The sequence below is a fragment of the Monodelphis domestica genome, chromosome 7 (assembly GCF_027887165.1).
Source record: "Monodelphis domestica isolate mMonDom1 chromosome 7, mMonDom1.pri, whole genome shotgun sequence".
Lineage (NCBI taxonomy): Eukaryota > Metazoa > Chordata > Mammalia > Didelphimorphia > Didelphidae > Monodelphis > Monodelphis domestica.
This window is the reverse complement of record NC_077233.1, coordinates 258,180,054-258,204,392: the sequence shown is the minus strand read 5'-3', so window position 1 is coordinate 258,204,392 and position 24,339 is coordinate 258,180,054. Positions and strand designations below refer to the sequence as shown.

General features: G+C 39.3%; 2 protein-coding genes across 2 annotated transcripts in view; both read right to left on the bottom strand.

Annotated features, from left to right (window-relative positions):
* Positions 1-595: 595 nt before the first annotated feature.
* CAVIN4 (caveolae associated protein 4) lies at positions 596-14,446 on the bottom strand. The gene is made up of 2 exons (XM_001373061.3): positions 13,891-14,446; positions 596-1,546 (listed from the first exon to the last, which is right to left on the bottom strand). The coding sequence occupies exons 1-2, from the start codon at positions 14,296-14,298 to the stop codon at positions 827-829; spliced, it is 1,128 nt and encodes a 375-aa protein (XP_001373098.2). The 5' UTR covers positions 14,299-14,446; the 3' UTR covers positions 596-826.
* Positions 14,447-14,867: 421 nt separating this feature from the next.
* The window catches only part of TMEFF1 (transmembrane protein with EGF like and two follistatin like domains 1), a 138,854-nt gene continuing 129,382 nt past the window's right edge, over positions 14,868-24,339 (bottom strand). Inside the window, exon 10 of the mRNA XM_007498056.3 lies at positions 14,868-15,987. Coding sequence (XP_007498118.1) covers positions 15,903-15,987 — 85 coding nt within the window. The 3' untranslated portion in view covers positions 14,868-15,902. The remainder of the gene's footprint in view (positions 15,988-24,339) is intronic.

Sequence of the window (24,339 nt, the reverse complement as noted above, 5' to 3'; positions counted from 1 at the left end):
GTAAAAAAGTAGTGTAGCCTATTGGCCAACTGAGTGAAAACTGAAGACCCAAGAAAAGATTGGAATCCAAGGGGGTTGGGACACAAATACAGCAAGTTATGAATTATTCCTGGAACTCAGAATTTGGAGAGCATTGGCTGGACATGGTGAGGCTTCGGAGGAGGTACTTTTTACCCAGTTGTGGTGGGAAGTAAGCTGTGGCCTGGTGATCCAATAGTCTAAGCCACAAACCCAAAGGATTAGAAGAAACAATGGCCCCATGGGCCACTGGGTTGTTCCAGTTCAGGGGCAAAAGTACCATACACAATTCAATGATTATTTTGAATGTATAGATAGCCATATTTTAGAGCAAAATGAAGCTGCTGATACGATTACAATAAATTTCCTGGTGCTACCAGTGGGCCAAAAATCAAGAATTCATTTGTAAAAGGCCATATCAATGAAACAATTTCTTTCTTTTCTTTTAGATAACCAAATGTTCCGAACTTTTAAACCCTTTCCCCTGGTAGCCAGAGAAAAAAGGGATTAAAGAAATTTCCACAGTTGTCGAGGGAAAAGTAAAATCCAATAACCTGAACAACTGCAACAAAAAAGCTTCATCACTTATTGGGATTTTATTCCTCGATGAGGGGGGAGAATGCCAATAAAAACTCAATTCTTTTATTGCTGGGCTTATTAAAACATAACTGATAACCCGGAACACGTTGAATGAAATAGAAGCATTTATCTATTTTTATAAGATATTAAAAATAAACATTGCTATCTTTTCTGGTTAGAATTGTTTGATGAAGCTGATACACACAATCAGGGGCTGTTTGGTTTTCTTTTATGTTGATTGTTTTAAATCTAGCAAAAGGGGTTCCTCATTACTTCCTTTTTGGGGGGGTTGCAGAACTATATTTTCCATAGGAATCTGGGTTTCCTCCTCTGCTTGGGGAGGATAGACTTCTCTGCCTTGTACATTCTCTGCTGTAGCTGTCATTTCCGTGTAGAGCTCATTGAGAGGTTCCTCAGCCTCACTTCTGCTAATGATATCTACTCCCATTTCCTGAATGCCCTCTTGGCCTTCTGCAGTGGTTCTTTCTTTGCCTTTCTTATGGAGATGCATCTTGAAAGTTTCCTTCGTTGGAGTTGCTTTAGAAATGGTTTTCTTAAATTTTTCACCAGATTGCTTCAGTCTTTCTCCTCCTGACTGCCTCAGTCTCTCTCCTGACTGCCTCAGTCTCTCTCCTGACTGCCTCAGTCTCTCTCCTGACTGCCTGATTCTTTCTCTCCTCTCAGGAGTCACAATTCTAGTCCGAATTCTATCTACCTTCTTGTCAAAATTCTGTCTTGTCTTCTGCATGTTTTCTTTAGAGAAGGCCTTTTTGATGTCATCAATACGCTTCTTTCCTGACTTTTTAAGCTGGGCAGTTCTGCTTTCTTCAATTTCATATTCTTCATCAGAAGAGAGATCATCCGGGAGGCAGAATTCATCTTCTTCTGTATTCTCAAGCAGACTTTTTTCCTTAACGACAGAGAGAGATGTAGGGCATTGGACCTCCTCCTGGGTGGGGGGAAAGGAAAGAAAGGAAATTATGATGGTATCCATAGCTACACCATTTTAAAGTATGCAACACCTCTGGGAAGTAGTTGGAGCAAATGATATAAGCCCCATTTTACAGATGAAGAAATGGAGGCTCAAAGGGGGTGAAGTGACTTATCCAGAGTCACTCAACTAGAAGGTGGCAGAAGTAGGGCTTAAATTTAGGTCTTCTTATGTCCAAGGATTACATCATCCTTTTGTGAGCTGTGTGTGTGAATGTATGAAGTCGAAATGTATAGGAAGGTAGCCTGAGGGGAAGAGAGACATAGACAGCAATTCATAGAATCTTGCTAACCCTCCTCAAGGGAGACTGATTCTTGCCTTGAAGGATATTGAAGAAAGAGCTGAAAAGCCAAGAGCCACAAAGCTGTTCTCTAAAAAAGAGGGTTTCATCTCAGACTAGACTAGACTGATATCTACATGCCCCCACCCAATACTGATGGCCCTAGAGCTACAATTGTTTTAGATTGAAGCCACTTTCCAAGATGCCATTCCTTAACAGGGAAGGGTAACCAAACTTGCATTCACTGTTTTGACTCCTCCCCACCAAATGGTACTTACACAAAAGACCATCTCAAATAGTGAAAAGCAAGCAAATGTTAAAGAGATTCCTCCAAGACCTCCTATTAAATAAAGGATATTTTTAAATCACACAAGACTTTAAAAAGTATAGGATCTACAACTGATCAGTAAGTAAAAATTCTTTTTTTTTTTTTTGAGCCCTCACCTTCTGTCTTAGAATCAATATTAAGTATCACTTCCAAGGCAAGAGGTAGGCAATTGGGGTTAAGTGACTTGCCCAGGGTCACATAGAACGGAGGTGTTTGAGGTCAGATTTGAATCCAAGACCTCCTGTCTCCAGATCTCTCTCTCTCTATGGAGTCACTTAGCTGACCTAATAAATAATAATTCTTAAAAGAAACTTTATAATCCTATTTTGAGTACCCATTAAATCAGATTAACAAATTAAAACCAAAGAAAGATTCAAGGGGGTTAAAAAAACCCACGTTGCCCACTGAGTCACACTTTATGCATGTGTGTGTGAATATATATATATATACACATATATATGTAAATATATATATATGTAAATATATTTATATATATATATATATATTTCCCAGGGCAGCTAGGATTGAGAGCTCAGCCTGGAGACAGGAGGTCTTGGGTTCCAATATGACTTCAGACACTTCTTAGCTGTGTAATCCTGGGAAAATCATTTAACCCCAATTGCCTATTCCTTACCACTCTTCTGCCTGATTCAAAGATAGAAGATAAAGATTTAAATTTTTTAAAATTTCTCTATGCATTTAACAAAAATCAGCAAACACGAGCATTTCAATATAAAAGAAAAATAGAAAAGAGGATGTTACATGAAACGGTGAACTATTACATCTAGGTTTTTTTAAAGTATGTATTAAATTTGACATGGTAGCAACAAAACTGCCCTGCTTATCAGGGTTCCCCTCTGAACTCCTTTCTCTTCACTTCTGTGCATTTAAAATGTGTCATCGACACTCATTTCTTCTTCTTTTTATCCTTCTAGCCCCCGACAACTGTCTCCCATCCCAGATGAGAGCCCTTCCTGGTGAAAAAGAAGTTTAGTCAGGCAAAATAAACACACAGCCAGCCTCTTTAAGCAACTTAATTGAGCCTCTCTTCTGCTCTGCTTATTTTGTTAACATATTTGTTGTCTTTTGTTACTTAAAATTCCCTGGCACTGAGCAAAGGGATTATAGATGCAAAAAGAAACATGTGTGGGTGCCCTGTTGCTCTGATGAATCAGTAGTTAAGAGAGGGATCAAAATGCCTTATAATTCCTCCTCACCCCTAACACCTGCTATAGCCACCTGCTGTACTATCAGTAGGAAGGTCTGAGTATGAGACTGGGTGGGGGGGAAGAAAGAGGAGAGGGTTCTGCTTCCTTTAAACAACTTTACCTTTATTCTCAGTTCCAAATTCTGCTTCCCTTCATTGCTTCCCCTACCCATGGAGAAGGCAAGAAATAGGATGCCATTGTACATCGGAAGTCATATAAAACCGATTTCTACCCTAACCATGTTCCTGAGGAGTGGTGGAGCAAGAAAATAAAGGAAAATAAAAGCATTCATCAATCTGCACTCTGAGTTCATCAAGGAAGAGAAGAGTTAAAGACTAATGACTGATGGCCACCACTTCCCCAATCCCAGTCTTAAGAGTTGAGCTTTTCTCCTCCTCTCTCGGTAAAAACAGAATGTGATCAAATGGCTCTTGTGTGGATGGTACCCAGAGATGGTCAGGTAATGTAGGGCCATTTTCTGAGCAGGGGATTGGCCAGGGGACTACTAACGCCCTCCGACCCACTTGATGAAGTTAAAAGATGAAAAGGAGAAGTAACCGAAACAAAGAGATGGAAAGACTTAGAAGTTGGCCATTTATGCCTTATAAGAAACATACCCCTCTCTGATTTTGATAGGCTAGTATAAAGGAAAAAACATTTGAAGTGTATTTGTTTTTACTCTTTTAGAAGGTGTGAAGAAGTTCCTCAATCGATGTTTTGGAATTATAGGTTAGTTACTGTCTTTTAAAGTGATTTCCTTGTCACATTACCCACTGACTCAGGGCAGCAGTGGATGGAGCCCAGGGATGGAATCAGGAAGACTCATATCGAGCCTCAGTCACTTACTAGCTGTGTAACCCTGGACAAGTCACTTAACCCCATTTGCCTTAGCTTCCTCCTCCATAAAATGAGCCGGAGAAGGGAATGGAAAAACTACTCCCAAGCCCAAATGGGAGCATGAAGAGTCAGGCATGTTTGAAATGACCAAACAATAAGCCCACCCGCCTATTCAGAAATGAGCCATTTCTTGGTGGCATTTACAGAACAAGAGAAAAATCTGGCATCAAGGTCATCTCCAGCATTTGAGAAGAGAGTTGATTATGGTGCAAGAACCCAATTGTACTTTGATTTCTCCCTCGCACCTTTTCCTGAGTGTGGAAGTGGAGGGAGCTTTCTTTCTCCTCCCCATCTTTACCTATCTGATTTGTCTACCTAAGAATATCTTGCGTGTGTTTTAGGAAATGTCATGCCTAGTAGAGAGTAGACCAGATGGTTGGTCTGTGAGCTGAGGAGGACATCATAGAGAATTAGGGATGAGGAACCCAGCAAAGCAAACCGTCCAGCACAAATGCTACAGCAGCATAAGGATGGGGCAAGAAAAAGAAAGATATCTTGGGCCCTTGATGTACCAGGGATGCCAGTTGCTTTCCCCATGTGCCTTCCCTACATGGTTCATCTCCAATGTGCTCTGCATGGGTGCTCCATCTTTCCACTGACACCGCTTGTCTTTGTGGGAGCTGTGCCCCCGGTTCATGGGAGAAATGTCGTACGTCTACTATGCTTATAATGATATCTCAGGAAGTGACTTTGCTTTGAGCCAGTTGTCCTTCGCCAACTACTGAAGGCAAATATGTCAGTGAAGCTTCGGAGCTTCGGAGCTAGGAATGTGAACTCACATGGTACCTTGAAGCTAATTAGAGTTTCTAGGACTCCTGGTGGACCCAGCTCTTGAGTGACAATTGGAGAAGTCAGATATAACACTTCAGAGCTGCATATACATACATATATACATATACATGTACATATATAAAAATAAAAATGTATATAAAATAGGAATATAAATAATAAATATGTATATAACAATATAATATAAATATGCATATATATATATAAATAATGTAATGGGTAAAATAGAGTATGGCCAGAGTTTTAAGCATTTATTAATAAAATGGGAAGGTGAGAAGAGAGATAGGAGTTATTAGCCAGCTAAATGGAGAATCAATCCCAAACAGGTTAACCCTTACTTAAAAGAACTATATCTATATCTCTCACCTTTTCATTTTATTAATAAATGTTTAAAACTGTTCAGACTCTATTTTACCCATTACAATAATTTAAATAGGTATATAAATCTATAAAGAAATAATAAATATGTGTATAAGTAGACATATTTCTTTATACACATACACACACACATATAAAACCCTCTTTGGCTTTGGTCTTTGCAAGTTACTGTGAACGCAAAAAATTCACCAGTCCTGCCAATCTGGTGATGAACCTTCCTGAATTTATATAAGCTGATCCTCAATTGACAGAAAGACATTTTTTGTCACCCAGTAACTTGGAAGGGCCTGTCAAATCTTATGGGATATCCTTCAAGAACCCAGGGTCACCTATCTGTCATGATGAGGAAGATGTCAGGGAAGGTTGTTAATTGTGGGAAATTCATTGTAAAATGAGATTGACAAACACTGTTGCTATGAGAAGAGGCTGTATTGTTCTAAAACAGAATCCTCTTTTCAAACCCAGTTTCTCATAATTTAATTTAATGAGCATTAATTCGCATCCTTTGTTTGCTTTGTTCAATTTCCTTTAATCACCCCTTCTCTCTCTTTTTCCCATTCCCTTCTTTCCTACTCTCTCTCCCTCTCTCTGCCCCCTCTCATGTTCCTCTCTTTTCCCTTTTTTCTCTGCTGCCGCCTCTCTCTCTCCTTCACCAAGCCACAGAATGACTCTCTTTTATTTACCCATCAGATAAAATATGTGTATGAAAGTGTGTGGCAATGGAAAGACAAATGGCAGCTATAGATAGGTTATGGCATATTATCAACAATGACTTGCATAGGAGAAGGGGAGAAAAGACATCATTGAAGCAGTCTATGCTCTGGGAAGAAGATGGGATGGTTATATGGTGAATATGAGCAAGAACAAATGGACAGGCTGAATACTCCATTAGTACTCCAAAGACCTCCATGCCCCCTTGGCATGGTGGGAGTCCCCACCTTGGCTCCTCTCTCCATTTCTTGCTCTCATTATTTGTCCACTTTTATCTTTTTATATTTCTTTCTCTGTCAAGATTGCTTTCTATTTGTGTGTGTGTGTGTGTGTGTGTGTGTGTGTTTCTCTCTCCAGCAGACCCAATTTACTATAACACCTTAACTTTCCACATGAAAAAACTGAAATCCAAGGGGATATTGATTGTCCAAGATTGGAAAGCTCTTTCCTGAGTGTCAGAAGCAGTGTTTGATACTTGCTCCTCTTACACTAGAATCAATGTCCGTCCCTCTCTACCACTCTGTTTCATGAGATGCATCAAAGTCTAAAGAGATGTGTGTGTGTGTTTCACATCAGCTTGTCCAAGAACTAGTGTGGAATTATGGTAGAGTGGCTGCAGAAGTAGGCACACACACATTTTCTCTCTCTCTCTACCTCCCCCTCTCTTTCCTCTCTCTCTCTCTCTCTCTCTCTCTCTCTCTCTCTCTCTCTCTCTCTCTCTCTCTCTCTCTCTCTCTCTCTCTCTCTCTCTCTCTCTCTCTCTCTCTCTCTCTCTCTCACTCTCTCCTCTCTCTCTCTCTCTCTCTCTCTCTCTCTCTCTCTCTCTCTCTCTCTCTCTCTCTCTCTCTCTCTCTCTCTCTCCTCTCTCTCTCTCTCTCTCTCTCTCTCTCTCTCTCTCTCTCTCTCTCTCTCTCTCTCTCTCTCTCTCTCCCTCCACCTTTCCCTCTCCTCCTTCCCTAGCTCTTTCTGCCCCCTCTCTAACTTTCCTCCCCCCCCACTCCTGTGGAACAATATCAAGGAATAAAGGAAAAATAAACAAAATGGAAGCAAGAAAATGGGCAACAAATGAGTCTTCCAAACCCAAAGCACACAGGCTGATGTAGGAAACTAGAAAGGGAGTCTCCAGGAAGAGTCTAGGAAAGGGAAGTGGGAGAGGATTGAATTCAGATTTTCCTCTACCCTTTTTTTGTTTACTCTCTGTAATAATCTAGCTGGCAACAATGAGATTTCTAAAATGATAATCTCTGGATTTTTCACTAAAAACTTAAATTAGGTAATAGGAGACAGGCATGCTTAAAAAAAAAATCAGCTAAACAAACCAGAGCTATATTCCCCATAATCCAAAGCTTTTGAGATAAATGACAATTTCCATGTATGAAAATTCTCTTTCTCATTTTTAAATAGCTTTCTCACGACCATTTTATGAAATAGTCTAAGTATTATTATATCTATAATACAGGTGAGGAAACTGAGGCTGAGAAAGATGAAATGACTTGGCCAGGGTCAACTAATATCAGAACTGGAGCTTCTCTCTCTACCATAAAGCTATAACTTGCTTTACTGTTTCTCTCCCCAAACATTCCATTTCCAGTCTCTGTCCCTTTGCCCTGGAATGCCCTCCACCCATGCCTGTGAATCCCTTCTTCACTCCGCTCTGCCACTTAGACGGCTTCAAAGTTCAGCTTAAATATCACCTCCTACATGATGCCTTTCCTAATCCCCCCAGCTGCCAGGCTTCCTCTGTTGAACTAACATTGTGTTTATTTTGTGTGTGTGTGTGTGTGTGTGTGTGTGTGTGTGTGTGTGTGTGTGTGTGTGTCATCTTCTTACGTGCTTTAGAACACAAGTGTGGTGGAAGATTTGGCAGGCTCCCATGGCTGCTCTGGTCCCTCCATTTGACTCTTGGGCTCTTCCTGGGGTTTTACACACCTCACAGTCTGGACCATAGCCTGGTGGACCTGAGTTTGTCAGAAGTCTTTTCTTGAGTTCCAATTGCATAGTTATTTTCTTGAGTTTCTGATCTGAAGACTGTTTATTCTTGGACTCTGCACTTTGAATTTTTAAAAGAGCATTAAATAATAAGAAGAGCTAGTATGGATATGGTGCTTTAAGGCTTGCAAAGTAGTTTACAAGGATTATCTCATTTTTTCCTCACAATCCTGGAAAGAGGGTGCCAATTATTGTCTTCATTTTACAGATGAGCAAATGGAGGCAGACAGAGGTGACTTGTGTAGTAGGATCACACGACTAGCAGATGCCTGAGACTGGTTTGAAACATAACCCTTCATGACTCTAGGTTCAGAGTTTTAGATATTGCTCTACCCACCTACCTCAAAGTCGTTTTTAATTGGATTGTAGGAGTGCCAGTTGCATTTTTTAAAAACCAGAAATATACTGAACTGTCAAACTTATGTTTAGTCCACAATATCACATGCCTGACATGGTGGCATGATGGTATTATATCATACATCTACCTCACACACATTTGTATATATGTATTTATTGTATTTTTTAGTTCTTTCCTTCCTCCCTTCTTCTCTCCTTCCTTCTTTCCTTGCTTCCTTGCTTCCTCCCTTCCTTCCTTCCTTCCTTCCTTCCTCCCTCCCTCCCTCCCTCCCTCCCTCTCTTCCTTCCTTCCTTCCTTCCTTCCTTCCTTCCTTCCTTCCTTCCTTCCTTCCTTCCTTCCTTCCTTCCTTCCTTCCTTCCTCCCTCCCTCCCTCCCTCCCTCCCTCCCTCCCTCTCCTTCCTTCCTTCCTTCCTTCCTTCCTTCCTTCCTTCCTTCCTTCCTTCCTTCCTTCCTTCCTTCCTTCCTTCCTTCCTTCCTTCTTCAAGATAAGCTACCTTTTAACTAAATTAAAATCCTATTCATCTTGGACTTGGACATTAGTAGGGCCATCTTAACACTTATCTACCATTAAGAATGTTAAGTCCCATATTGTATTGCCTATACAGAAGCTACACAGTTTCATCTGCTCTGTACCAGTGTGCCTTTGAGCTTATTTTTGTGCTTTTCTAAAAAAAAATCTCATTGACTAGTCCATAGTCCCCACCCCTGCACAATCTAAAGCTGCTGTAGCACACGCGCACACATAAGCCCACTATGGAGAAATAACATTTCATGTTCAGTGTCCCATCTTTCCTGAGGCATGGCTGATGCTAAGGGGAATGGGAAAACCAGTGGCTGGAATGGGGATTTGGGCCAGGAAGAATAGTCTCTGTGACAAAAATTCAAAGAATTTGGAAGGGCTAATCTTTTCTTGAGATCCACCTGCTGCCCCAAAGTCTTGGTCCTTTTAGGGAAGCTGTTGCTGTTCTTGACCCATCCCTTTCCCTTCCTGCACTGGCATTCCAGCATGGGCAGGCGTGGGATTGCCATGCTCCCTTCTGAATCATAGCATCATAGAGGCTGGAGCTGGCAGGGACAATCAAGGCCACCTAGTCAAATTCAAAGAGAGCCTGTGGGCCACACATTGACTTAGAAACATCTCAAATTCACATTATCTGTCTTTCACTGTATTTTTGTTTATTTTGTTAAACATTTTCCAGTTACATTTGAATCTGGCTCAGCCCCACTCAGGAGTTTTTCTGGCCCCTTGTGGCCCACAGTTTGTGGGTTTTTTTTTTTAGTTTTTTTTTTTAAACCCTTACCTTCAGTCTTGGAGTCAAGGCAGAAGAGCGGTAAGGGCTAGGCAATGGGGATCAAGTGACTTGCCCAGGGTCACACAGCTGGGAAGTGTCTGAGGCCAGATTTGAACCTAGGACCTCCCGTCTCTAGGCCTGGCTCTCAATCCACTGAGCCACCCAGCTGCCCCCCCTTTTTTGTGAGTGTGACACCTCTGCTCATCCCAACTCCCTTCTTTTAGAGATAAAGAAATCAAAAGTCCAGAAATTCTACTATGCTTAGGGTTGGTTGTAAAGTTTCACTTTTAAAGAATTTCTATGTCTTTTGTAAAGCACCATCGCACTTGGGAAATGGATTTTGTACATGAGGGTTTGATAAAATGCCAGTGATGATAATGTTGGATAATTTGGAGAAAATTATCATCTAGTAGAAATAGAAATAGGATAAGGCTCAAAAGAACTGAGTTCTTGGCAGCTTTGCTAATCATGTAGTTGTTTTTTAACCCTTATCTTGTGTCTTCGAATCAATACTGTGGAAGAGCAGTAAAGCCTAGGCAATGGATGTTAAGTGACTTGCCCAGGGTCACACAGCTAGGAAGTGTGTCAGGCCATATTTGAACCCAGGATCTCCTATCTCTAGGCCCTAGCTGCCCCCTTATATAATCTTGAGTAAAGGGGCAGCTGGATGGCAAAATGGATAGAGCACCAGAATTGGAGTCAGGAAGACTTGAGTTCAAATCCAACCATGGACATTTAAAGCTGTATGACCCTGGGAAAGTCACTTAAACCCTGTTTGCCTCAGTTTCCTCATTTGTAAAATGGGATGTAGAAGGATGGCAAGCTACTCCAGTATCTTGACCAAAAAAACCCCAAATGGGGTCACAAAGAGTGGAACATGATTCAAATGACTTAACAATAATAACAACAGTAATCTTGAGTAAATTATGGCATGTTTCTGGATCTCAAGCTTCTTATTCACAAAATTAGGGGGTGAACCCTATGATTTATAAGGCCCCTCCAAAGTTTGACTATTAGTTAAATGGGGGAGTACAATATTACTTCTATTAAAGATCTATCCTCTCCTAATGTCTAACTTAATATTGAATAGGCAATATGGTATAATGGAAAGAAACTGGATGGTGCTCAAATCATGGCTCTGCTGCTTAGTAGTTGACCTTGGACAAATCACTTTACTTTTAGGGACCTTAGTTTCTTTATGTGTAAAATGAGAGGTGTGGGCTGGCTGGCCTAAGGTCCTTTCCACCTCTAACAATTATGATGTTCTGTGATATTCATGGACTCAATTCAAAAACATTTATCAAATGTTGGCCACTGGAGGAGCCATAAAACTGATAGAACATCAGGAGTGGGCTGGGCAATTTATGCAGAATACAATGGGGAATTAGAGAGAAAAGCAAGACTTGGTCCACATCCTTTAACATCTGGCAACTTAGGAGAGAAAAGACATTAAAGGCCCAAAGCCTCATGCAGCTGACCCTTCTCAAAGGCCATCTCTACCAAGCTGGAAAGATCTGCAGGATGGGCCAGGTCAGAGATCATGTCCATAGACTGAGTATCAGCTTAGATAAAATCAAAGAGGCTCACCATGGGAAGTTGGCAAACAAAGTGATAGAAAGTTTTTGGCCACAGCAACTCCATATGGTTTCCTAAGGTATGGAGTAGAGAAGTTGTAATCTGTGTTAGTAAAGGGAAAACACACATTGATGGAATCATTGTTCCTTCTTTCTTCCTTCTTTTACTTCCTTCCTTTCTTCTTTCCTCCTTCCTTCTTTCTTCCTTTCTCCTCTTTCCTTCCTTCCTTCCTTCCTTCCTTCCTTTCTTTCCTTCTTTCTTTCTTTCTCTTTCTTTCTTTCTTTCTCTTTCCTCCCTCTTCTTTCCTTCCTTTCTCCCTTCTTTCCTTCACTTCTCCCTTCTTTCCTTCCTTCTCTTTCCTTCTTTTATTTCCTTCCTTTCTCCTTTCCTTTCCCCCTTCCTTCCTTCCTCTTTCCCTTCCTTCCTTCCTTCCTTCCTTCCTTCCTTCCTTCCTTCCTTCCTTCCTTCCTTCCTTCCTTCCTTCCTTCCTTCCTTCTTTCCTTCCTTCCTTTCTTTTTCCCAAGGAAAAGGCATGGAACTGAGAGATGGGACATTATGAGCAAGGAACAACAAGCAAGTAAGCCAGTATAATTGATAAGTATAGTATGTGGAAGAGAATACAACATAAGACTGGAAAGGCAGGAAGAAGTCAGGTTGTGATAGGCTTTCAGTACTAAAGTGAGGATTTAATATTTGGTTCTGGAAGTAATAGGGAGCCACTAGAGTTTAATGAGTAGGGTGGTGTGACATGGCCAGAGACTCTAGAAAAATCACTTTGGCCACTAAAAGAAAGGAGGATTAGAGAGGGATAAAGCATTGAAGCAGGGATACCCATGAGGTGCCTATTGTAATAATCCATCTACCTATTTATTTGAAAGCAGTGACTGTTCAATTCAGAGGAGAGTCAAATAGCCTACGTGAAAAACTAACCTTAGTATGAGTTCCATCACTGCTTCATTCAGAGTATGTAAACATAGTACTGGTGCTGATGACATGTTGGCCATCAATGGTTGCATCATTATCAGAAAGTCTTGCCAATGGTGGCTATTTAAAAATACAGTTCTGGGAGTTAGATGTTGGGTCTGGTGTCTCTGTTTGTGGCTTATAACCTCCTGCCTACATTTTAGCCTCCTAAACCACTCGGCAGATGCTCAGTCACTCATCTACCAAGGTTGGTTCTTCTGTCCATTTTACAGATCAAGAATGCGAAGTACAAAGTAGTACTTTGTTTATTTGGTGGGATGGTAGGGAGAGGAATCCAAACTTTTAGCTTCCTTTATGTGGGGATCATCCTTGTGTGGAAACTCGCTACCCTGATGCAGATTGGCAATTCTATGATAGAATTTTATTTTTGAAAATTGTATTTAATTAGTCAATTTAGAATAGTTTTCCTTGGTTACAAGAATCATGTTCTTTCCTTCCCCTAACCCCACCCCATATGATAGAATTTTAGATAGTTGCCTAGGAAAGCTAAGGGATGAGTTGATTTGCCCATGGCCACAGAGCTAGTAAGTCTCCAAGACAGGATTTGAATCCAGTACTTCATGACCCCAAGACCAGTCCTCTATTTTATAATGCTGCCTTGCACTTGCCTCAACACAGACTACCAGATAGAAAGGACAGACTCATAGTATCTTATATTCAATTCAAAGAAGATCTTTCAGATAATCGCATCTAAACCTATCATTTTACAGAAGAGGAAACTGAGGCCAAAGGAGGTTAAGTGCCTGGTCCAGGGTGACACAGCCACCAATGATCTGAGTCATGATTCATCCTAGTACTTCTTGACTTGAAACACAGCATTGTATCAACTATAACTTTGCTTCCTTTCACTTATCTAATCATGCTGATGGCTCTTCCTACAATGGCTTCTATTTTTCAGCATTCCAACCTATATCCGAAGGTCATATAAATAGAATTTCTTTATTATTCTGGTCCATTCCTAATGAGGTAAAAAGTAAAAAAGCAGCAAAGATGATTGTCATGTATGGCTGATGGGTTGAGAAAGCCAGACTCATATTGCATTTCACAGGCAAGAAATAGCCTTGACTGATCCACAGTTCATTTTACACTTAATGGTCAAGGAGCCTGTGGTGCTAATAATAGCACATTGGTTCCCGTCAGGAGGATTTCGTGCTGAGACCCCTTGGGAAACCAGGATCCATTTTACAGTGTCATAGATTTTTGAGCTAGAAGGGACCTTAGAGGTCATTTATCTTGACCCCTCATTTTAGAGAAGGGGAACTGGCACCCACAAGTAACTTGCCCGAGGTCACACGTTAAGTATAATGGCAGAGCCAAGACTCAAGTTTGGGTTCTCTTACTCTAATTATATAACACTCTCCTTTCTCTTTCCCAAAGCTGCATCCACTCTCCTGTGTCATAATTAATCTCTATCACACAAAGAGTGACCTCTCTCCTTTGAAAACTATTTGTAGGATGGTGAAAGTCTGGAAGAAACTCGGGGTAATGAGACTTCACCCCAAAGCAAGCTTACCTGGAATATAACCACTCGAAATTTGTTCTTTCTCAGCACCTCTTCTTGCTTGGTTTCCACCTTCTTCACATTTAGGCTATGCTTCTCCACTCGAGCTTTTATTTCTTTCACGTGAGCACTGACTTTCCGGGTTTTCTCAAACAACTTGTTCACGATATAGCCTGTGTTACTGTGTGCCTGAGAAAGCTTCAACATATCGATCTGGACAGATTTGATTGTATTTTCCATTAAGCGATGCCGCTCTTCTATTCTCTTCTGACTCTCTTGGACGCCATCTATTATCGTAGCCACCTTGTCTAGGACAGTCACGATTGTCAGTGCCGCATCTTGATCTTCATCTACTGAAACGCTTGATAGTCGATTTTGATGGATTTTGTCAACATTATTGGTCGATTCGTTGTGATCCATTCTGCTTTTTTCCCCCCCTCTTCCAGGCTTATCCTTACTGTGGCTAAAATAAAATGTTACTCTCTCTACAATTAATTCTGGCACTTAAAGCAAAAAGTTAGCTTGACAGCTGGCCACATAGACATTTAAAGGGTAGAAAACTCCACCCCTGGAGGTTGGTCAAATATTTATAACTAGAAATATTCATATGCAATTGTTCTGCAATATGAAACCCCTCAACAAGTCTGGCACTGAGCTTCACACGCAGGGGTATTCTAAAATTGTCTGTTGACAGACCAAGGAACTCAAAGAGCACAGTAATGTCAGAAGAGGAAAACATAAAACAGGTCCACTAGAATTCCAGGAAGTTCATTTATCATATGCGGGGGGAAAAAAAAAAGCAATCTGGAAATTTTCATGGTGGTATTATTACCCTTATTTCATAGATTCTTTTTTCCTTTAGTTAGTTTTAGGCAAATAATTTTAAAAAACCAAATCAATATTTATAACATGAAACTTCTTCTGTTTTTAAAACCTACAAACCAAATAAAGTTCAAACAAGTAACAGACACACTAAAACAGAGGCCATATATAGTGAAAACATTGTATTTTAACATGCTTTCCAAATGAAATATTAAAATCAATTGTTTATTTTCAACAAATTATTAAATTCTACATGCATACTTCTGAAAGTCTAAACTACATGTTAAACAGCTGAATACATCCTACTCACATTTCAGATCCTCCAAACATCAACAATCTATTAATATAACTATAACCAGAAATCTAATTTGGAGAGTTTTTCAAGTTCTTGGCATATTCTCTTCAAGAACACTGTTTGTTAATGATCTTTTTTTTTTTTGCATTTTAATCACCAACACCAATACAATTGATTTATTCTTTGTGTTAAAACAAATATTTTCTTTAAAAAAGTGACTGAGTATTAAAATGGTCTCCATGAAAAAAGTAGGCTTGATTCTAATTTGTTGCCTTTTGAAAGTCAATGATCATAATATCTAAATCTACCGAGACCCACTTTTTATGGATCTGTTCCATCAGCACTATAAGATCCTTTTCCAAATTTCCAAATTGTTTTGCAAGGAGAGTAGTGCTCAATGTACAGCCCAAACATTTTATAAATATTTTACAGCTACACACATACACAGCTTCACAATTCATGCGATAAGCAGTGTCTAAAAAAATCATGTACTAAATCTCAAAAACATTTAAATATCTATTTAAACACAGTGTCTTCTAGGTTTTTTTTTGTATGAAAAGTAATCTGTAAACATCTTTTACCTTTAGTTCATGCTTGATTTTGTGTGTGTGTGTGACTATAATCATTTGAGAAGTGATCTGAATTTGCAAAAATATTACATTCCATGGGTAAAGTACAAGTCTTATATAACCATGTGTTACAGATACAGAAAATGAAATTCGGTATTTAAAAACACAAAACGGAAAGTCCATAACTGTTAGAGTTGATGCTTTTCTAAATACAAGCCGACAGTGTTCCACTAAAAATGTCCAAAAATAAGGCCTCTGAAATAAATATTTCTATTCTTTAAAAAAAGACATAATAAAATGTTTATCACATGGTTGGTGTACATATAAAAGTCATCAAGTTAAACCATTCTGGATGACGTGTCCGACGTAAAATGGCCTAGGTTCTGCTTCTGCCGACGTCCTCTGTTGTTTTTGGGGCATTTTCTGTTTTTTTTAAAAAAGAAGAAAATAATTATTTGCATTTAGCATTCCAAGAGTTTTCTGAGACACTCTAATTTCATACCAAATATATCTATCTAGCTATTTATCTTTCAGTGTGTTTGTGGGAAATGATGTGTGATGTTTAGGGTAAAGGAAGGTATAGGTAGGCTCTTTAAGCCATTCTTTCAGCAGGGTTGGAAGCAGGAGGATGAGACTTTTTTTTTTAATCAAGAAAACCCCATAATAATAAAGAATGCTGGCTTTTGATGTTGTTGTTGTCTAGCCATTTTAGTTTTGTCTGTCTCTTCCTGCCCCCCTTTGGGGTTTTCTTTGACAAAGATATTGGAGTGGTTTGCCATTTCCTTCTCCAATTCATTTTACAAATGAAGAAACTGAGGCAAAAAGGTTAAATGACTTGCCCAGGGTCATACTGCTAGTAAGCACCTATGGTCAGATTTGAACTTGGGAAGATGAGTTTTCTTGACTTTAAGGCCAGAACTCTATCCACTGTACCACCCAGCAAGGGTAAAGTATAAGGGCTTCAAACTGCTCTAAGACTCTGGGGACATTCTGTATTAAGAAATTAATGTGATGTTAAAACAAAAGGCACAATTTCTTGAGTGTTGCTTGTATACCAATAATACTTTGGGACTTATAAGGTATTTTCTAAACATGTCTTATATCTGTTTGGTGTTTTGATATATAGCAAATATATCTGCTAGGCAAGACATAAATTACTATGACTATTTTTCATTTAATTTATTTTTTTAGATGGAAAAATTTTATTTAATTAGTTAATTTAGAATATTTGTCCATGGTTACATGATTCATTTTCTTTCCCTCACCCCCCCCCCCCATAGCTGATGCGCAGTTCCATTGGGTTTTACATGTGTATGACTATTTTTCAGATGAGGAGACTGAGGCTTCTAAAGGTTAAGCAATATATCCCAGGTCACATAGCTAACAAGTGGCTGAGAAAAAAGTTCTTTTAATTATTACCGTATTCTTATATGATCATGCCATATTGTCTTTGGATGGAACGACTGGGCTGCCATTACGGTAACATCTCAATTCACTGGAATGCTCAGAAAAGACTAAGATCTATGAGTATATTTCGGGCAAGTCACTCGGTTTCTAGGGGCTCTGATTTTCTAATCTGTAAAATGAAAGGGTTGAAGTAGATGGTTTTGAAGGTCTTTTCTAGCACGGATATTCTATGCTCCTGTTGGTATTCTTAATAAAACAAAACATTGCTCTATCAGGACTCTTCCAGCCATCCTGGGAGATATCTAATTTCAGAAGAAGTGAATTCTGATGGCAATAAAGTTGGAGTCGACTCACAGAGTTCAAATGCTATTTGGAATCTAACCCTAGCAAGGTCATATGCACATTATATTGGGACAGTGATCCAGGTCGGTTCTGAGGGACTTATGACCAAGAATTACCCACCTTGAGAGAAAGAACTGGGGGAGCCAGAATGCAGATGAAAGCAGACCATTTCTCATTTGTTTATTTGGCTTATGTTTGGGGGTTTGGGTTTTATACGATTATTCACAAAAAATGAACACTATGTTTTACATGACAATACATGTATAGCCCAGATCAAATCATCAGCCAGCACTGGGAGGTGGAAGGATAGGGAGGGAGGGAGATACGATTATCATATAACTTAGGAAAATGTGTGTGGAAATTTGTTATTACATGAAATTGGCAACAAATAAATAAAATTGTAAAATACCGTATTGGGGAGGACTACAAAAGGAATTAAATTCTATGAAATCATCTTAATTAGTTAACAATAAAGAGAACTGTGAATAATAAGCTTGGAACAGAGAAAGAAAAATGCATACAGGATGGCTAAAAATAGTAATATGCAAGAGCATCTCTATGTTCCTGCATTAAAAATGCATTAGAAAAGAAGAAAAATGCAGAATAGGTGACATAATGCCTATATATGTTACAATTCAAGAAGACTATACAAGCAGTTTATATAGCCTTTGACCCATGTTCACTGGGGTACTCATATATAATAGACACATCAGTCCTTAATAGGACCTCTCTAGCAAGGCATCAAGTGGCCCACATGATTAGAGGATGCCTCTACATTGGAAGAAAGTCTCAGGATATCAGAATTCTATGGGATCTCATTCCAGGATGCAAAGATTGTTTCAGAACACCCAAACCTGGGAAAGGCAGACCCATCTGGAGAAAAGATGGAAGACACTGTAGGGAGGCACCATGGAAAGAAAACTCCTGGGATTTTTCTGAGCTGCTGTGCGTGGAAAGTTGGGCTACTCTCTTAGAGTGTAGAACACAATCTGCTGAGCAGAAAATGTTGGTGCTACAGTCCATACTTGGTTTCTTGAGATGTCAGATGACAGGAAATCCACACAGAAGGGACTGGCAGACCAGATCTGGAGATGTGTGGGCTGCTTTTCGGGCAGGTCCTACTCAGCAGACTACATCTCATGTCATCAGGATGTTCCAGTTCAGAAATGAGGCAGCACACCATCAAGAGTCCTTCAGACACACACTGGAGTTTAGCTCAGGAAATCTTCTAACTTTGTTTTTCCCAATTCTGTTTATATCACTCAAGCATCTAATTTTTTATATTCCTGTTTCCTTACCTGTAAGTTATATTTCTATTTTATTTGCAATATTTCCAGATAGATAGATAGATAGATAGACAGATAGATAGATAGACAGATAGACAGAGAGGGAGACAGATAGACAGACAGACAGATAGATAGATAGATAGATAGATAGATAGATAGATAGATAGATAGATAGACAGAGAGGGAGACAGATAGACAGGCAGACAGACAGACAGACAGACAGACAGACAGACAGATAGATAGATAGATAGATAGATAGATAGATAGATAGATGGATAGATGGAGAGATAGAGAGAGGGGGATGGATAGATAGATAGACAGATAGATAGACAGACAGACAGAGAGGGAGACAGATAGACAGACAGACAGATAGATAGATAGATAGATAGATAGATAGATAGATAGATAGATAGATAGATACTTTGCATCTGGGGAAAGAACAGTAGACCAAATGAACGTCAAGCAAGCCTTTTGTTTTGCAATATTTTAATAGCTGTATTTGAACATAATTGGTTTCCTTTGTGATCCTTTGCATTTTATTTCATGCATTTAAAAACATTATTCAGATAAGCTATCTATAGTTTTCATCAGACTGCCAAAAGCATCTATGACATGAAAGAAGTTAGAACTTCTGATTCAGGGAAAAACTTTCTAATAAACTGAGATATTCAAAAGTGGGAAGTGCTGCCTTTAGAGGTAAAAGGTTCCCCTCACTAGGTGGCTTTAAACCAAAGCCTGGATGACTTCTTGTTGGTGATGTTGAAGAAGTGATCCATTTCATGCTCAAATCTTAAAAGCCTTAAAGGATTATTTCTAAAGATATTTTGAGGCTGAAAAATTTTCGCATGAACAGAAGAAACTTAGGTAGTATTAATGCTCAAAAAAAGATAGTAATAGAACATTTAACTACAGACCCACATACCTACTTTTTCATATTTATAAAATTCTTCTGAAAGTACTCTATATCTTCAAAATGAAAATATGAGGAAGGAACAAGTAGGTTTTACTAATGATTCTCTGCATTTGAACACAGCTCTGTAGGGTTTTTTGTTTTGTTTTGCTTTTGCTTTTGTGTTCAGTGGATGAGTAAGGTTGGGAGGAGAGAAAATGTATTCCTGTTAATGGAAAAAAGTTAATTAAAAAAAACAGAAAATGATGAGCACTGAATAACATAGAGTTCCAGTAAAAAGGACAGTAAAGATCATGAAGTTTCCCAGGTCTGTATTTCTTCTAGGGCCAAGAGACTGTTCTTTATGCTCAGAATCCAGGCAGATCTCTCTCACACAGAAGAGAAGATGAAAAGCCTGGAGAAATGTTCCTCTGTTTTCTAGGTTATCAAGGAGATTGAGGGATTCTCTTAAAAAATCTAAAGGCTTTCAACATGAAAACAAAAACAGATCTGAAAAGGCAGAAGGAAATTCTGACCTGAATTAGGATACTGGAGAGCAGAAGAATGCGACAGAGGAGAAAGGGAAGAAAGATCAACATAAGAGAGAGGAGGCTCCTCGTTAGAGGGAGCGGAAACCTTTGCTGGCCATACTCCTGGGAGGGATCTTCAGGTGCTATCCTGAAAATAATCCATTAAGAGTTAAAAAAGTAAGAGTGGTGGTTGGTGAGTTCCTGCCCAAGGTTACTGACACCGCTGTTTGTTTGATGATAATAGAGAGGTCTGCTATTTTTGTGGGGCACGGATCTCGAAAATGCCAGGGAACCATTCCAGACCTGTCAAAGTGGATGATTATTATTCACTTCTGGTGTTTTATTTGGGCATAAATCATACTGCCAGTATTGCTAAATATGAGTAAGTCTTGATCAGGGAAATGAAAGGTTTTCATTACTATAACCAATCAAATGCAGAGCTTAAGAAGAGAGGGCAGAATTGAAAAGTGAAAAGCTGCTTATGAAGATAGTGTCTGAAAATGGGATTTTAATAGGTAGCATAGCAGATAGAATGCTGTGCTTGGAGTCGGGAAGACCTGAATTCAAATTCTGCCTTCAAAATGATAAGCAAGATGATTTCAGGAAAAGCTGAACTGATGCAGAGTGAAATAAGCAGAACACTGTACACAATAACAGCAATATTGAATGATGATTATCTGTGAAAACTTGGCTATTCTCATCAATGCAATGATCTGAGACAATCCTGAAAGATTTATGATGGGGAATGCTATCCACCATCACAGAAAGAACTATTGAGTATATTTATGCTTTTATTTTGGCTTTTTTGCTTTTGTATGAGTGTGCTCTTACAACACTGACCAGTTTGGAAATGTTTTGCATGAAAATAAAAATAAAATTTAAAAATAAAAACTAAACAAATTATGCCTTAAGTATTTACTAGTTCTGTAACCCTGGACAGATGCTTAACCTCTGATGCCTCAGTTTCCTAAATGGTAAAATGGAGATAATAGCATTTATTACCCTGGGTTTTTGTGAGAATGAAGTGAAATAATGCATGCAAAGTGCTTTGTAAACCTTGAAGAACTATACAAATGTTGTTGTTGTTGTCATTATTTCTGGGTTACGGCTCAAAAAATAAAAAGGAATGATAAGCAAGAGCAGGTAAGAAGTCTTTGCAAATTTAATAAAAAATTAAAAAAGAGGGAGAACACTGCCTGTGAAGAACCAGCAAGCTTGCTACAATAAAGAAATGCTACAACAGAGTTGATAGAGATACCCAGATTTTCACAGAACATGCAATGTAAGAATCTGACACTAAATCCATTGCCCAAGATACCTATGTACAAATGGGGAACAGACAAAATGAATTAGATGTCTTGATGCAAGGAAGCATGGTGGGATGAAACTGGAATATGACTATGCAAGGAGATTATTTTGTTGGTCCAACTCAGGATTTCATTAGCATAGGGATCTCCTTTTGGAGAAATTCCATCTAATAATGAAAATTAGCAAGTATTCTGCAGTTTATCTCCTTTTTAAGAGTTGTTATTATTGTGTTATTTTTCAGTTGTGTTTGACTCTTTGTGACCCATTTGGGGATTTTCTTGGCAAGATATTGGAGTGTATTTCCATTTCCTTTTCCAGTTCATTTTACACACATGAGGAAACTGAGGTATCAAGGTAAGTGATTTGCTCGAGTTTACATAGCTACTAAGTATCTGAGGTTGGATTTGAATTCCTGAAGATGAGCCTTCTTGATTCTAAACCCAGTGCTCTATCCACTGCATTACTTAAAAGAGATATTTGGAGGCAATGGGAAGTTGAGTGACTGGCCATGGTCAAAGAGCCAGTATGTGTCAGGGGCAAAACTCAAGCCCAGGTTATTCTGACTCTAAGGTTGGTCCTCTAACCATTAGTCCATATTACCTCTTATCTTCACAGAAAATTATACAAGGTAGAGAAATTTGGTGAGAGCAAATTAGAGATTGAAACAAAGGGCTCTGGGGAAAATTGGCAAACAGGAGAACACTTTCCTCTATGGTCAAGTTTTCTAATAGCGCTTTAGATTTTATTTTTTCACCAAGGGTCATTAAAAGTAGTATGTGGATGAGGAAGTGAGGGCTGCCCATATAAGTGAGGTGAGGAGGCCTGTCAAGACTGAGATAATTATTTCTGATCTCATCTTCACGTGGAGAAAGCAGCAGCATCCTAAGAAGACCAAAAAACAGTTCCCAGGCTCCTCCGGAGCACAGCAATATGTTCACCATAGGAGATAAGGAGCTTTATGTTGCTAGCCCTGATTGGCATTCTCTGACAGTCCTGGTTTCTGAAGCCAAGATTCTCTTTCCTGCCTGTCTGTCTCCTCCTCCCCTTTCCTGGAACTTGTCTCACTTCCTTAGCCTGGTGGAAGCCCAGAAGTTTTCCACTATGCTAGCAAGCCATAGAGTAGCATGTCTAGGCTTGTAAGGAGGATTGAATTTCTGGTCTCTCAACCTCCACATAGAGCACATCAAGCCAGTTTCTATGCGTTCTCTTTCCTCACACTCAAAGGGAGAGCAGTTTCTGTGCCCTCCCATACTTCCTTTCTGAGTTCCAGCTGTTTTCAACCACTTCCAAGCTATAGAGCCTGAAGAAACTATCAAGCACCTTTACTATGTCACAGATCTCTTTGGTAGTCTGAAGAAGCTAGGAACCCCTTCTCAAAATGATGATTTATTTCTTGTTTTCCCTCTAAATTTTTAGTTGTTTAGCTCTATCCATTGCCCAAGATGTCTATGTTCAAATGGGGAACAAAGCTAAGTTTCTGACTAGGTCTGGAATATTTTGGTCATATTTTAGAAAGAGTATTAATGAGCTGAAGAATATCAAAGGAAGGAGAACTAGAATGGTGAGGGTTTCAAAATAGTATGATAAAATGCATAAAAATGATTGGAAAGTCAATTATATTGAATTGTAGTTATCAAAAAATTTTAAACTCTTATCTTCTGCCTTAGAAGAGTGGTTAGGGTTAGGCAATAGGGGTTAAGTGACTTGCCCAAGGAAGCAAGGAAGTGTCTGATGCCAAATTTGAACCTAGGACCTCCTCCCTTGAAGCCTAGCTCTCAATCCACTGAGCCACCCAGCTGGCCCCTATTAATCTTTTTTAAATTCATAAACCTTTAGGTAAAAAATTCCTATCTAGTACAACTTTCTCATTTTACAGTAGAGGAAATTGAGACCCAGAACATCAAGTGAGTTGCCCAAGTTTGTATAAGGAGGATATAGGAGAGTGAGAATTTAAATAAGGTAGCAAAAAATTTTAGGAAGCAATGATTATGGGCATAGTAGAGAGAGTCAGGAGTGACACCTGAAGAGGAAAGAAGGAGGTTCTGGAAGGAAAGCAGGTAGAGGGAGGTGCCACAGGTATGAAGAGTGCTTCCAACTTGAAAAGTACAGGGATGAAATTAATTTCCAGGTTAAACTGAGTTAAGTTCTCTGACATCAAATTCAGTACTATTTCCTTCTCACTTCAATTTAACCCTCCAACCAAATCTAAAGTACCATGATCAGTTCTAGCCCCTTAGAAGGAGGACCAGGATGGTGAGGGGCTCAAAACCATGCCACATGAGAACTGAGTTGAAGGAATTGGGGATATTTCATTCAGAGAACAGAAGGGTTAGAGGAGGTAAGAGTGATCCATCCATCTATCTATCTGTTGGTCTGTCTGTCTGTCCGTCCATCCATCTGTCTGTCCGTACATCTGTCTGTCTGTCTGTCCATCTGTCTGTCCGTCCATCTGTCTGTCTATCTATCTATCTATCTATGAAGGAAGCATGGTAAAGTAGAAAAAGTGTTAGGTTTAGAAAACCAAGGCTCAAAATCATCTCTGATACTTTTTACCTCTATAAACTTGAGCAAGTCACTTGACCTTTGTGGACTTCAGATCTTTCTCTTGCAAAATGAAAGTGTTGGACCAGAAGGTTGTTAAAGTCCCTTCCAGCTCATATAAGCATAGGTTCTCTGTAAATATCCATTATTTGGGTATCATATTGCTTGACTTATCAATGGGTGAGGCAGGGGCTGGAAGCTGGGAAAGAATTTGGAACTCAAGAAATGTCTTAAATGAAGATTAAAAATTAATTAATTAAAAAATAAATACCCGTGATTGTGTTAGCTGTAATAGGTCAACACCCTTGGTATTGTTATGTAAATTGGAATTCCTGGCATGACACTCACATTCTTAGGCTTGCATAGGGTACAGTGTGCTCATACCCCACCCATGCTCTAAGCATACTTATACTCACGATGCTATGCTTAAATGAGAGGATTTTTTTTTCTCCTTTGCTATCATGTGTCACTT

Coding starts and splice junctions, on each gene's coding strand:
- CAVIN4 (XM_001373061.3), bottom strand. CDS start 14,298: ATGGATCACAACGAATCGACCAATAATGTTGACAAAATCCATCAAAAT. Junction 1,547..13,890: donor TTCGAGTGGTTATATTCCAG/GTAAGCTTGCTT, acceptor CCCCCCACCCAG/GAGGAGGTCCAATGCCCTAC.